Source organism: Osmerus eperlanus, chromosome 17 (assembly GCF_963692335.1).
Source record: "Osmerus eperlanus chromosome 17, fOsmEpe2.1, whole genome shotgun sequence".
NCBI lineage: Eukaryota > Metazoa > Chordata > Actinopteri > Osmeriformes > Osmeridae > Osmerus > Osmerus eperlanus.
The window spans coordinates 1893096-1908122 of record NC_085034.1 but is presented as its reverse complement, the minus strand read 5'-3'; the positions used below and the strand labels follow the sequence as shown (position 1 = coordinate 1908122).

The 15027-nt window shown below is 50.1% G+C and overlaps 1 protein-coding gene across 1 annotated transcript in view; it reads left to right on the top strand.

The window, feature by feature from the left end:
• Window positions 1–15027, top strand: part of chchd3a (coiled-coil-helix-coiled-coil-helix domain containing 3a) — a 55283-nt gene that overhangs the window by 17176 nt on the left and 23080 nt on the right. The window contains 1 exon segment of the mRNA XM_062482794.1: window positions 14876–14890. Within this exon segment, the coding sequence (XP_062338778.1) occupies window positions 14876–14890 (15 nt within the window).

Genomic DNA, 15027 nt, shown 5'->3' with positions numbered 1-15027 from the left:
ACACACACACACACACCCTGCACAGACACACACCCCGCACAGACACACACCCCGCACAGACACACAGACACACACACCTCCTAACTCCCTGCGTTCTCCCTCCTCCTCCGTCCTGCAGCGTTCAGGTTTAGAACTGTTCTCCCGGCACCCGCAGCGTTCTACGCTGGATCTCTAGATAATATTCACATTTTCTGCAGCCCTTGCTGATGTGCCCTTGTTTGAACACATTTGAGCACTTTCAAACTGCAGAGAAACTTTTTTCTTTTAATGGCTTTCTCCTTTTATATGATGAGTCCTTGCTGGTGCAGCATCATATCAACGGTGATATCATTGAGTCTGTAAGAGGGAAACAGCCGATCTTCGCTAAGTGCTTCAGGTAGACGGGGTGAGAAAGGCTCAGCTCTCCAGTCTTCAAGGTTACAGGATCTTTCCAGGTTGTGGTCATTTTCAAGTTCGCTTTCTTCACTTTTGGTGTTGCGTGTTCAAATCACGTCGGGGTCACCATTTGAAGGATTCAAATCTATGTGTCTATTCCAATATGTAATGATGGTATTCAATGACACAAATCTGTGTTCTAGAAAGAGTGGTCTGGAGTCGCAGAGGTCCGATAATATCAGCTTTAATGCAGCAGTTAAGTACAGAGCTCTGGGGTTGTCTAAGTTTCCCTACCCGCAACAGAGTTTGGGCTGGTTCACAAAGTCCAACTGGCTATCTTCCCTGCCCCAGCATATCATATACAATGCAATTGAAAACACAAGTATCAAAAAAGGGTTGAGCTTGTTCTCTCGTGCGTCAGGGAGTTGTTCTTGCCTACGCGTCCCACCTGCTCGGGTGCCATCTCCACCCAGTTTCAAGGTTGTTTCTGAAAATGAAGAGATAGAGACACAAAGAACAGCCTGCTTCCCACACTCAGTGTGAGACCCAATGTTTAAGCCTGAGCACACTTCTAAGTTCATAACTTTAATAAGCACAATGCATAACTTTAATAAGCACAATATATTCTTTAACACACACGTTCTCTCTCTCACACACACACACACACTCTAACGTACGAGTACACGTGGGATTGACTGGTTCCATGCTGGACTAGTGACAGTGTTGCAGAGGTCTGAAGTGGGGGGTCGGGTGGCTGAGCGGTTAGGGAATCGGGCTAGTAATCTGAAGGTTGCCAGTTCAATTCCCGGCCGTGCAAAATGACGTTGTGTCCTTGGGCAAGGCACTTCACCCTACTTGCCTCGGGGAGAATGTCCCTGTACTTACTGTAAGTCGCTCTGGATAAGAGCGAAAAATGTAAATGTAAGTGGCAGGCTTCGCTCTCAGTTCGTCTGCACTAGGTGAATACCAGCCAGTGCACACACACACACACAGGCACACACACACACACACACACCCTTTGACCCAGTACCCCATCAGTCAGTATTCTGAGACTCAGTCCTCTGGAATGAGCTGTCACCGTGACAACGCAGGGAGAGGAGATGGAGCGATGGGGTCAGAGGTTCTGAACACTGACTCACACCCACACACTCACACATAGACACATGCATATATACACACACAATATACATGCACACACATACATGTATTCACACACACTCATACACAGACACACACACACACGGCACTGGGCTAAAAGAATAAAGGATGATCCCTCCTCTGTGTTGTGTTGGGGTGGCAGGAGAGACGTCCTGGTTTGAACAGCATCGTCTCCCTGCTCCTACATCCCAGCCAATCAGAGAGAGACAGCCTCATTCCAGGGAGCTGGGATTTTATTTGCCGTAAATTGCCCTTGTAAACATCACGGGGCAATCATCCACCCAACGCCTCACACACACACACATTGGCTCAACAACCCACAGATTATTTGTAAAACGAGTAGAAGCCCATTTTCCCCAGAGAGCTACCGTTGTTTACTAACCTATGCTATTGATTCCATAGCTCGTTTCACATGCTCATCGCCCTAATAGAAAGATGAATCATTTCAGAGAGAGGTGGTCCGGTTCACCCCGGGGGAAGCGTGGAGCGGGGATCCCTCTCGGAACAGCGGCTGGGGGAAGAGGGAAGGATGAGGGAGGGGGGATGAGGGAAGGATGAGGGAGGGGGGGATGAGGGAAGGATGAGGGAGGGGGGGATGAGGGAAGGATGAGGGAGGGGGGGATGAGGGAGGGGGGGATGAGGGAGGGGGGGATGAGGGAAGGATGAGGGAGGGGGGGATGAGGGAAGGATGAGCGAGGGGGGATGAGGGAAGGATGAGCGAGGGGGGGATGAGGGAAGGATGAGGGAGGGGGGGATGAGGGAGGGGGGGATGAGGGAAGGATGAGGGAGGGGGGATGAGGGAAGGATGAGGGAGGGGGGGATGAGGGAGGGGGGGATGAGGGAAGGATGAGCGAGTGGGGATGAGGGAAGGATGAGCGAGGGGGGGATGAGGGAAGGATGAGGGAGGGGGGGGATAAGGGAAGGATGAGGGAGGGGGGGGATAAGGGAAGGATGAGGGAGGGGGGGATGAGGGAAGGATGAGGGAAGGATGAGGGAGGGGGATGAGGGAAGGATGAGGGAGGGGGGGATGAGGGATGGATGAGGGAGGGGGGATGAGGGAAGGATGAGGGAGGGGGGATGAGGGAAGGATGAGGGAAGGATGAGGGAGGGGGGATGAGGGAAGGATGAGGGAGGGGGGGATGAGGGATGGATGAGGGAGGGGGGATGAGGGAAGGATGAGGGAGGGGGGATGAGGGAAGGATGAGGGAAGGATGAGGGAGGGGGGATGAGGGAAGGATGAGGGAGGGGGGGATGAGGGATGGATGAGGGAGGGGGGATGAGGGAAGGATGAGGGAGGGGGGATGAGGGAAGGATGAGGGAGGGGGGATGAGGGAAGGATGAGGGAGGGGGGATGAGGGATGGATGAGGGAGGGGGGATGAGGGAAGGATGAGGGAGGGGGGATGAGGGAGGGGGGGATAAGGGAAGGATGAGGGAGGGGGGGATGAGGGAGGGGGGGATGAGGGAAGGATGAGGGAGGGGGGATGAGGGAAGGATGAGGGAGGGGGGATGAGGGAAGGATGAGGGAAGGATGAGGGAGGGGGGATGAGGGAAGGATGAGGGAGGGGGGGATGAGGGATGGATGAGGGAGGGGGGATGAGGGAAGGATGAGGGAGGGGGGATGAGGGAAGGATGAGGGAGGGGGGGATGAGGGATGGATGAGGGAGGGGGGATGAGGGAAGGATGAGGGAGGGGGGATGAGGGAGGGGGGGATAAGGGAAGGATGAGGGAGGGGGGGATGAGGGAGGGGGGGATGAGGGAAGGATGAGGGAGGGGGGATGAGGGAAGGATGAGGGAGGGGGGATGAGGGAAGGATGAGGGAAGGATGAGGGAGGGGGGATGAGGGAAGGATGAGGGAGGGGGGGATGAGGGATGGATGAGGGAGGGGGGGATGAGGGATGGATGAGCGAGGGGGGATGAGGGAAGGATGAGGGAGGGGGGATGAGGGAAGGATGAGGGAGGGGGGGGATAAGGGAAGGATGAGGGAGGGGGGGATGAGGGAAGGATGAGGGAGGGGGGGATGAGGGAAGGATGAGGGAGGGGGGATGAGGGAAGGATGAGCGAGGGGGGGATGAGGGATGTGGGAAGGATGAGGTTCTCGACTGAGACTGTAGCCTCTGAGAGGAGAGCGGTGTTGGTCTCGTTAAGACCGACTTATTTTTGCATGAGTTATGTGCACACACACACACACACACACACACACACACACACACACAGACTGCTGCAGAAGTTATGTGGGAGAGGAGTCTCTTCTCAGTGAGTGTCTGAGAGAAAGAGAGAGACAGAGATAAACACAGACACAGAGACACACACAGACACACAGGCACACACACAGGCACACACACAGACAGACACTCAGACAGACACTCAGACAGACAGACAGACAGACAGACAGACACACAGAGACGATTCCTCTCTGAGCGTTCCTTTAGAGTGCTGAAGTTGAATAGACTGAGAGAGTTAATCACCAACTCCTCAGTGTTTCATACTCTGGTCATTGTCTGGCCTGTCAGCCTCTTTCATAAAGATGTTGCAAATTGTCTTTTCTCTTTAAAAGGCAAAAGAAGGCCTAGTTACTGAACACCCAGACCTCCCCCACCCCTTGTAATTTTTTAGTGTCAACTTTGCAACGGCAGATCTTTTTCCTTATATTTTCCCATCCATCTTTGAAATTACACCCGCTTTCAAATCCTTATTTTTTTTCCTAATTCATTCTTTATTTTTGTTTTTAAACAAGTTTCATTACTGAAATGAATGCTCCTACTAACTCCATGAGATGTACATCCAGAAGTAATAAATGACCTTGTATTCCACTTCCTTAACGACGTGGGGCGATTTGCACCCTTGAAATGCGTTTTAACGATCCCTTGACTGGACACGGAGACCCTCACCATGGGTCAATCAATGTTTCACATTTAAATCGTTCAAAAAAACGAAAACGAGTTTGAAAATTTGACGTTTAAATGAGTGCCGATTGTGTAGCGTAGACCAAGTAGCGGAACACAACGAAGGGTTTCTGTCGAGTCAGGCAGTCACTATACTAAGCTCACTCCTCTGTGATTGAGCCTTCACAGGTGATTAGTGAAAGCTTTAGTTCTGCCCTGTGGGCTACCTGTGCCTGGCCGCACATTAGCATACAGGCTATTGATCTGCCTAGCCGCTACATTAGCATACAGGCTCCCCGGCTATATCTGCCCTGAAATGGAACGCAAACAGCGCTAGGAAGCTAGCTAGCTTTCAGTTCACATGCAGATGTCAATGCTCTACTTCAGAGGCTTGTCTTCAGCCCAGTGTTCCTGCTATGATGTGAGCTTGTTTCAGGATTGTGTACTGTGCTAAAGAAAGGGTATCAAGGGTGAGGGAAAGCAACAAGTTTCAAAAGGTTGAACCAATATTTTTGAAGAATTTATCAACGGTTGGAAAAATGCGAGAGAGAAAAAGTTTTGGGAAAAGTTCCAAAAATTCTAAACAAAAGTTTTGAAAAGGTTGAAGAAAAGAAAAGTAAAAAAAAAAAAAAAAAAAAGATTTCTTTGAAATTTTGCATCATTGACTAGCCTACTTGATGAGGAATCTACTGTACTCGTCTCTGCTCTGGAGCATCGAAGGTAGACACGCGTACTGGAAAGGTAAAAGAAAGCAGGAAATGTCTTCAGGAAACCAGTTATCCCTGCGTGTATTACGATGCACGAGTGATTGAGGTGATCCTTAATTCACGCTAACACAGAGAACAATAGTTTGTCAGTCCTGTCTTTAAGTACCTTACTAATTAATAGAAGTTACTGGTGTTTTTCTCCCTGACTGTGGTTTATGAGCCTTGTGATCTGGTTTGAGTGCTGGCCCTGCGTGGTCAAGGGTGCCCGTTTGGCCATGTAGTGATGGACTCATTTGCACACAAATTATTTTTTAAATTACTTTACTGGCTGGTTCCCTTGGAGGCGAGCTGCTGCCCAAAACTGGATCCTGAGTAACGGAAGGATGTGTGATCCGGTTTGGTCAGTTTGGAACCAATACAGACTTTATTTACCATAACAGTAGACAGAAAGGGATGACAGGATATGTATTGCTCTCATTCCCACCCCGTCTATCCATCCGTCTGTGTTTTAATCAAGTCATAGACTCCTCCATCTTTTTTTCTTTTTTTTTGCTTCTTCTTTTTCTCTCCCTTCTTCTTTTTCTATTTCTCAATGACTTGCCTGCGGAGCCAAACCATCAGAACAGCCAATCAATCAGGAGCCACATCATTTCATCTAGACACAGCGACTGGACCCTGAGGCAGACGTTTCAATCAAACCCAGAGTCATCAATCTTTGGAGGTCTCACCTCGACAGTGTCTGGCCGGGCCGGCCTGCGTTCGGTTTGTCTGACGGCCGCGACAGCGCTGGCGATTTGTCGGAGGAGGAAATCCCTCACAAAGGCCCTTTTAAAATATGTGCTTAAGAAAGCATTGAATGGACCTCAATTACTCACCTCTTAACAACCACAGAAGGAAACCCAGCTGTTTCTCATCGACCGTAATCATGGTTTGGGTTGTACGATTCTGAGAAACGCAAACGTTTCTACGTTTTTTCAACAGCTTAGCGTAGCTTTTGTATATGCTTTAAAAAAAGAAATTGTGCATATTTTGCCTCTAATTGTCATATTTATTGTTTGATGTTACAATCACCTATAGAAACCCTAGATTGTATCCACTGTCATATCTGGACATCTTTTTTTACATAAGAGGATTATTTAGTACTCGGGGTTTAGCAGTATCTTGGTTAACAGGCCTTCTAATGGGATTCTTCATGCAGGCTCCGGGACAGCGGGGGTTAAGATGTGACCACAGCTTCTTCCTCTCTTCATCCTCTCCTCCTCCTCTTCCTTTCCTCCTCTTCCTCCTCCTCTCCCCATCCTCCGTCCTTCAATCCACTCACCCGCCAATAGAACATCCCCCTGTACCTCCTTAAACTGTTTTCATTTGCTATTTGGCTGGCCTGGAAATAAGTTATGGTTAAGCTTACATTTTCGAGAGAACCACTTCTCGCATATACACACAGACACTCTGTACAATTCCTTAAAAAGTGCCGTCCCCAGCAAATGTCCCCCCTTTCGCAAATCTGTGTACTTCAAATGCTGTGGCAGTTTAGATAGAGGCGACTGGGCCTGGCTGATAATGGGCCGACAATTTAATTTCTAGGTATTAAAAAAGACTTGCTGCGTTTAGAATTGGAGACTTGTAGGTGGTATTTGAAAACAGCATCCCCTTTTTTTCCACCTGGTTTCTTTTTTCTTTTCGCTATAGGGGGCGAGGAAAATGTGAATTCATGTTTTTCTTTCTTTAAGTGATATAAACAGGTAGTGCAGAGAGGCCTGTGTGTATGTGGTGATGGCTGTTTAAACCTGCCTGGCTTGCATCTAATAGAATATGCCCTACTCTGTAACTGCCCAGAGAATCTTCCGGGCTGTGTCTTGTAACCCTGGCAGGCTCACTGTAACACCTGGAGCTGGGGCTGTCAGTCACTTCAGCTGAGTGCCCTTCAGAACTCCTCTATATGCCTCTTCCCTCGTGGCCACAACCACAGAGGCTGTGGCCTGTCAGCTAACCAGCTTCTAGTCAACTGATGATTCCCTCTGCCTGTGTTGAGTATATTGGTGTGTGTGGTGGTGGTGTGTGTGTGTGTTTGTCTGTGTGGTGGTGAGGTGTGTGTGTGTGTGTCTGGTCTCCCAGAAGTTCTCCATCCAGCAGCCAGCCATTACTTAACTCCCTCCCCTCTCCCCTCCTTGCCCACCCCTCATCCTCGCCCGCCCCTCAGCGGCGCCATGCCCACACGTAGTGCCAGGGTTGGGGCAGACAAGACGTTGGGGCTTAATTGGCCGGGCTCGCGGCTGGCACGGGTGTCGGACTCTCACCCCGGCAGCTAATTGGCTCAGCGGGCTGCCAGCTCGGGGCCGGAGATACGGCCAGCTTCGATTGATGGATGGATGCAGGTGTCAGGAAAGCTGCTGTCAAACAGAGCTCTTGGAAAGTCAATTTACTGGCTCAAAAGGAACGTGTAGTGTGTGTGTGTTGTATGTGTGCGCGAGAGTGTGTGTGTGTTAGTGTGAGAAACAGAGAGAAGGATCTTTCTAGTTATTCTGAAACTTTTTAAGCTGAAATTGTAAATTTTCTGATGCAGAAACTTTCTGGTACAGTGTGTGACTGACAAGTTGGTTATTGTTTTTTAAACAGCAACTACAGTAATTATCCCCTTCCGGCATAGTTCTGTTTAAACTAACTTAAGTAATGGAGATGCAATCAGAATGATTCAACAGGCATTGTACTGAACAGTAAATAGATAAACCACCTGGATCAATCTACAGTAGGTAATGAGGCAACATCTCAATTTGTAATTTAAATTACCACTCTTCTTATTTAATGCCTTGAATATCCAGAGTTTTAATCAACTAAACTAAAAGTTCTGTCTCATTCCCTCGTTACATGGCAACAACAGCTTGTGTTTGTGAGAGATCAGCGACGTAAACCTTAGCATCACCAGATGAAGGCGGTTATTCGACTGAGCACACCACAATGGCATGACTAGCCTGCTCTGATAACTGCTGCCAATCCGACGAGCCAGCTCTCTCACTCTCTCTCACACTTTCTCTCTCTCTCTCTCCCTCTTTCTCTCTCTCTCACACTCTTTCTGTCTCTCTCTCTTTCTCTCACACCCCCTCACTCTCTCACACACTCTCTTTCACACTCTCTCTCTTTCTCTCACTCTCTCCCTCCCTTCATCTCCCTCTCTCTGAGTCTCCTAATTGGCTAGATGTGGGTGCCTAAAGGTCAGGGATGCGAGGCCGGGCGTTGTGGAAGATGTGTGGTGTGACTCCTGCACGGTAAACTCTACCACACACACACCAAGACACGCTCTCCTCTACATTGTTTATTAGCTGTTGCTTTTTTGTTTGTTTCTCTCCCTCCCTCTCGCTCCTGTTCCTCACTGCTGACTGGAGGGACGCTGTAATGAGATGGTATGCAAGAGAACAGTTGCCCTGGCTAATGGCTGCTTCAGCGTGTAGGGGGGTAGGACTGACCATGGAGATGAACAGAAACATGCTGTGTGGAGGAGCACACACTGGAGACAGCCTGGAGATGTGTGCATTCACAGTAGTAGGGAAAGTTCCAGAAGATGGAATGAGGGAACGAGTGGAGGAAGAGAAGCAGGGGATAATCAAGGCTGTGGTCAGCGAGTGGAAGGTGACCCCAAACCAGCAGAGGGGGTCTTGATAGAGGATTGAAGAGCCCCCCCTCTGAAGGTTATCTGGCTGGGAAGACCCCCCGGTAGAGAACATGAATATGCATCATTACACACACACACACACAGACTGAAGTCAGACATATGGAGAATGTGTCATCATGAACAGCATGAGGTTCACAGTCAGCAGCACATACGAGGGCATCCCCTCTCTCTGTCTCTCTGTCTCTCTCTGTCTCTCTCTCTTTGTCTCTCTTTCTGTCTCTCTCTTTGTCTCTCTCTGTCTCTCTCTGTCTCTCTCCCTGTCTCTCTCTCTCTCTCTGTCTCTCTCTCTCTCCTCCCCTAACTGCTAAACATCTGTAGCCCTCCAACCCTCTGTCACTTTGACCCTCTCCCCTCTACAATGAGACCCCTCTCTCCTCCCCCCCTACTCCCTCCATCCTCAGGGGAGGCTGTTCTATACAGGCTGTACTAGACTGCTCCTCCAGGTACAACTGAGTGTCCTCTGCTCTCAAGTGAAGGACTTCTCTCTTTCTCTCTCTCAGCGTGTGTGTTGTTGATTGTGTGTGTGTGTGTTGTTGATTGGGTTTGTTTGTGTGTGTCTGTATGTGTGTTGTTGATTGTGTGTGTGTGTGTGTGTGTCTGTGTGTTATTGATTGTGTGTGTGTCCACCACATGGAATGCTCCCCTGTGTTTGTGTATCCTTGCGGTGGATGACGTGGTTAGCAGGTCCTGCATCAACTTGTCTCTCCTCAAGCTCCTCCCCCAGCTAGTCTCTCCTCAAACTCCGCCCCCATCTAGTCTCTCCTTAAACTCCGCCCCCAGCTAGTCTCTCCTCAAACTCCGCCCCCAACTAGTCTCTCCTCAAACTCAGCCCCCAGCAGCTCAGAGTGACTGGAAACCCTAAGAGAAACTTCTGCTCAGAAGGGGGGTTATCACAGGAGATAAAGGCAACCCAAACACAGAATGATCAATCAATCACTTTATATCCCAGGGCGGCTGATCAGCCAATTAATCAATTTCCGAGTCGCGGAACATCCAGATGTTTTGCCGTAGTCCCGGGGAAAAATAGATTTGTCCCGTCGTCCCTAGTCTAGCAGTGTGCGGAGGGTTGAGCAATGCAGGCGTCATTAACGATCGCACTCCAGGTTTTTATTAATTGTGTTCCTGGATGGATTCAAATGCATCGAGTCGGTCATTTCCATAACACAAGTTGCTGAAAGTGGAAGAAAACAAACCACTTTCAGTGCCGAGGTGCCTTTCCTCTGTTGACTATAATAATGAAGCTGTAGTTAGAAAGTCCAATCTTGGCTTTATCAACCATTCCTTTTAATGTGGAACCCGACATAGAACGCCTCCTGATTCCAGGTCATTAATCTTCTCAGAAACACATTGACCTGTGCCCATGTCTGTGTGCGTGTGTCTATTGATCCCAGTGTCAGGTTTAGGAACACTGAAGACAGCAGGTCTATCGAAGGGACGAGCAAGGTTTAAACTAACATCCCCCTCACCCACGCCCATCATTAAGGACAGCTGCTGCGGTTCTGCTCTCGTTGACCTATGAGCTGCTGGCTTTGTTAGGAAGACTCAATTCTAACTCAGTGTCCTTAAACACAGTTACTCCCTCCTTCCTACACACACACACACACACACCCTTACTCATGCCCCTCCATCTTTGGTCCGCGACAACATGCCCTGCCCTTTGACCTCTAGAGGTCGTTGTCTATCCATTACTCACTGTTCCCAGAAGCCCCTGGGAGATAGTCAGGGGCTCCAGACTCCTTGCGGATCTCTGGGGGTGACGGAGTGTTCGGACATTATGGGATGCTTCTTGGTGTGATGAACAGTTGTTTCTAAGACGTGTGTGTGTGTGTGGCCTGCAGTGTTGCACTGGCCAGTAGATGGTTAAGTTCGTTCCAGCCTCCGTCGTATATATCTGACATCTTAGTGTCCCCCAAGACTTCGTCCTCCGGCCAGTAATGAACCCAGTCCTTAGTCTTCCAGCCCCTCTATAAAGCACCAGGGCTAATTAACTCTGAACAGGGGATGGCTTCACTTTGGAGAAGCCCTGGATGTTTCGAGCAGGGTTTAAGAGGCCCTCTTGATGGAATCGCTTAGTGTGGGGCTGTCTGTGGGTCAGGCCTGCTCTGCTATCACTCCCATCAGTTTGATTTGATCTGTAAATGATTGATGCCTTTTAAAGGTAGTGGTGGGTGATAACATGTAATGGGGTTTAGAGTCAGTTAAAATGTGTGGTGAGGTGAAGATGTGTGTGTGTGTGTGTGTGTCTGGAGTAAGAGGATAAGTGTGTAAGAGAGGCTTTTTTTGGTCTCGCATGTATGACTATTGATCGTCTTCAAAAATATTCTCCCTTTTCCAAATTGGATACAACTCTGCTCTGAAAAGCAAAGCAACTGTCAAAACCTGTCTTCTCCTGCCTCTACCTACATCTGTAATGCTCCTCATATTGACTCACTCTGGGCAGCCTTCTCTCTCTGTCTCTCTCTCTCGCTTTCACTATCTGTCCATCTCTCTTTTTCTATCTCTATTCTCTCTCTCTCTCCATCTCTCTCTATCTCAATTTCGCTCTCACTGTCTCTTTCTTTCAATCCCAGTTTTTTCCCCTCAATCTCTCTTTCTCTATTGTTTTCACTATCTCTCTTTCCATCTTTCTCTCTCTTTCCCTCGCTTTCTACCTCTCCTCCCCCGTCCCTCCTTCCCTTCATCTCTCACCTCCCACACACCCACACCTCCGCCGTGCCAATTAACACATGCGTGTGGTGACAGCGGCCTACCTCTGACCTCTGACCTGCGCCCGCCTCCTCCAGCCCCAGCGTCCCTGTCGGCTCAGCAGGGCCGCTGTCACGCGGCCGGGTGATGTATGGGGCCCCTGCCCCTGCGCCGCGCTCCGCCCGTCCGGACGTGTCCCGGAGAGAGGCTTGATTATGACGTAGTGGCAGTCAGCTCTGAGTGGTCAGCTGACACCGTGAGAGAGGGTCTCTCTCTCTCTCTGTCACGATACACATGTTGACACTTTCACTTTGATGTCTAGTTCTCGGGAAGTGGGCTTTTTCTTGAAGGAAGGTTGTGTGTGTGTTCGTTGTCATGATTCGGTTTGTTCCGGTCACACACACACACATGCAAACAGATGTTCCACGCCCTTACAATGCAGCATGCGTTCATTCAGTGGAACCGAGGTGAAGCGTTAGAACGTAGGAATGGAGAGAGTACGGAGGAGAGAGAGAAAGTCCTGACGCAGCACATCCTCCCTCCTTTCCTCCTTCCGCTTCGCAGCCAAACTGCGACAATCGGCTAATTAAAAAAACACGGCTGTCCTTAATTATTCAACGGGGGCTAATTGACATGCACAGAGCCTCACCCCCTCTTAAACGATGCGTTTAATCTGACCAGGCGGCTCCAGAGGCCTGCTGGTCCATTGTGATGCAGGAGAGCTGAAGGGACTGTGGAGGAGAGGGCCTCTTGGCTGGCGGTTTGTTTACCTAGAGAAGGATGTGGCCTGGAGCAGGTGTGGCTCTCATGAGACCTGGACGTGGTTCTCTGTGAAGCCAGAGAGTTCCAGGCTGTCATCCCCTCCTTCCTCGCCGCCTAACTTTCCTGCTTGACTTATTCCTTTCTTGACCACTCACTCTCTCTTTCTACTTTGTTTTTTGTTTTCGTTCTACCCCTCCAGCACCCTGCTCTCCTCCCTCCCTGCTTTCCTCTCTCCCTCCCTCTCTCCCTTTCTGCCTCCTTCCCTCCTCTCCTTCCTCTCTCCTCCCTCCTTCCTCCCTCCCTCCTCCTGGTGCCCCCTGGCCAGCAGGCCTCATGTCCGGAGCTGGCCTGGCTTGGAAGGGCCCGGTCTGCCGCTGACAAGCGGCCATGATAAATCACCCTCATTGTCCCTCGCTCTTTTCATCCTCCTCCTCTCTTTTCATTCTTTCACTTTCAAGTTCACTTCCATTTTCCTGTCCAATTCATCGGCCACTCCATCCCTCCTCCCCCCGCCGCTCCCTCGCTCCTCCCCATCCTCCTCTTCATCAGGAGAACAAAGGTCCGTGAGGAGAGGCGGAGGGCTGGCCCATTGTCCGGGCTTTGGTATGATTAGATTATCTTTAGGGGCCAGTCAATGGGGTTAATCAGTAGGAAGTAATCCTGTGTGTGTTTGTGTGTGTGGTTGAACTTGCCGATACGCATCCCCAAACACTAGAACACAAGCACATTAGAAAACAAATTCCCCAGACACGCATTTATGTCAGGACCGCTCTCCTTTTTTTAATGACCCCTTTAGTTCCGCCTCCTCTATACATTTATCTCTACCCGCTCTGTGTGTCCAGCTGCCCCGGCTGGTGTGTGTGTGTGTCTGTCTGTACGTGTGTGTGTGTGTGTGTTTGGGATCAGTTTGTCTCAGCTGTTGGTGTGCGGTCGTCTTTTGTGTCTGTTTGTCTTTCGTTTTTTTTCCCTCTTTAGGACAGAAATCTTTTGTACCCACCAACAACCAGAACAGTTTCATTTGACACGCTTGTGATGATACAAGGCCGCCCAACACCACTCCTCGTCCTCCTCTCTCTCAAAGCCTTTTCCTCTCTGCCACCTTCTCTCTTTCTATCTCTCTCTTTCTGTTCGAGCTAAATTGAGCTGTCAAAATAAGACAGTTTTCTGGCATGCAGGGTCACACTGACGATTTCAGCCCTGCATTGTTACCCATAGGACACACCCTGCCTCCCCCACACACACACACACACACACACACACATACACACACAAACACGCACACTCTAACAGCTGAACTCACTATATTATTTTCACACATTTTGATCCTGTGGTGAAGTGGTTTTGTTCTAGTGTGGGCTGTGTGGGTGACATAGGCCAGTCTGGATCAGGGGTCTTCACAATGCCAGTCAGCAGACACAAGGGTAACCGTGGCTTGAACAAGAGGGTAGTTACTGTGATGGGGGGGGCTGTGAGGGGGAGGGGCTGTGAGGGGGGAGGGTCTGTGAGGGGGGAGGGTCTGTGAGGGGGGAGGGTCTGTGAGGGGGGGGGGGGCTGTGTTTGGGGGTACCAGGAGTCAAGAGAGGATCTACTAGACTGAAGAGTGAACTAATACTGCCAGCTAGAGAGGGTCAGATCCTGGAGTTCCTCTCAGCTGTTAGCTTACTTGTCGGATGTTCGGATGTGTTTCTTTTAATATACATATATATATAGCATTTGTCATGCTTTGTTAGACAGTCTTCAAGTGAAGTGTGACAGGAAAGGCAGAGAGAGAGGTGAGAGACACACACAGCAAAGGGCCATGTTCAGCTTGGGACCCAGGCTGCTGTGGTGTACCCTCAGCCTGGATGGTGCTCACGCTTACCTGCTGAGTTACCCGGACGCCCCAGGCTGCTGTGGTGTACCCTCAGCCTGGATGGTGCTCACGCTTACCTGCTGAGTTACCCGGACGCCCCAGGCTGCTGTGGTGTACCCTCAGCCTGGATGGTGCTCACGCTTACCTGCTGAGTTACCCGGACGCCCCAGGCTGCTGTGGTGTACCCTCAGCCTGGATGGTGCTCACGCTTACCTGCTGAGTTACCCGGACGCCCCCAAGTCAGGTGGTGTTTGAGCTCCGCTCGACTGACGTGACCTTGACAGGGCGGACGACCTTCTCTCTCTCCTCGTTCGTCTGCGGGTCGTCCTCCTTCCTCCTCGTCACATGGCAAACACAGACGCAGAGGGCCATCACAGAGCAGTGATCCAAGGGAAATTAAATATTTCAGAAGTTTTCTCCCCCTCGCCGGATGGCGGTGATTAAAGATCTGGTAGGCTGCTGCCTCGTAGGACAGCCTGAATATGGAATCAATAGGGTGTTATCTAAATGTGATTCCGTCTAGTGTGTGTGTCTTCTCCAATAGCGATTCTGTGTAATGTGTGTGTGCACGTGCGTGTACACACACAGGTGTTCTCTAAATGTGTGTGTTGTGTGTGTGTGTGGGGGAGATAGCAGAACGGGAGTGTGTGTACTCAGGCATGTGCTGGTGCAGTGCAGTCACCCCAAGCTTGAGAATACTAAACCTTCTAAATGTCATTTTGAAGAAGTTCATGGATGAATCAGCACTTTTCTCTCTCTCTTTCTCTCAATGCTTCCTCCCTTCAGGAGATTGGACGGAAGGTAAGGCTGGAGACTCCTTCTCTCCCTCCCCAACCCCCCCATCTCTCCCTCCCCTCCCCTGCATGCTTTACAGAGAACCGAAGCTTTTCTTTGGCTCCATCATTTCACTTCCTTTTCAATCCCGCTTGAAACATACT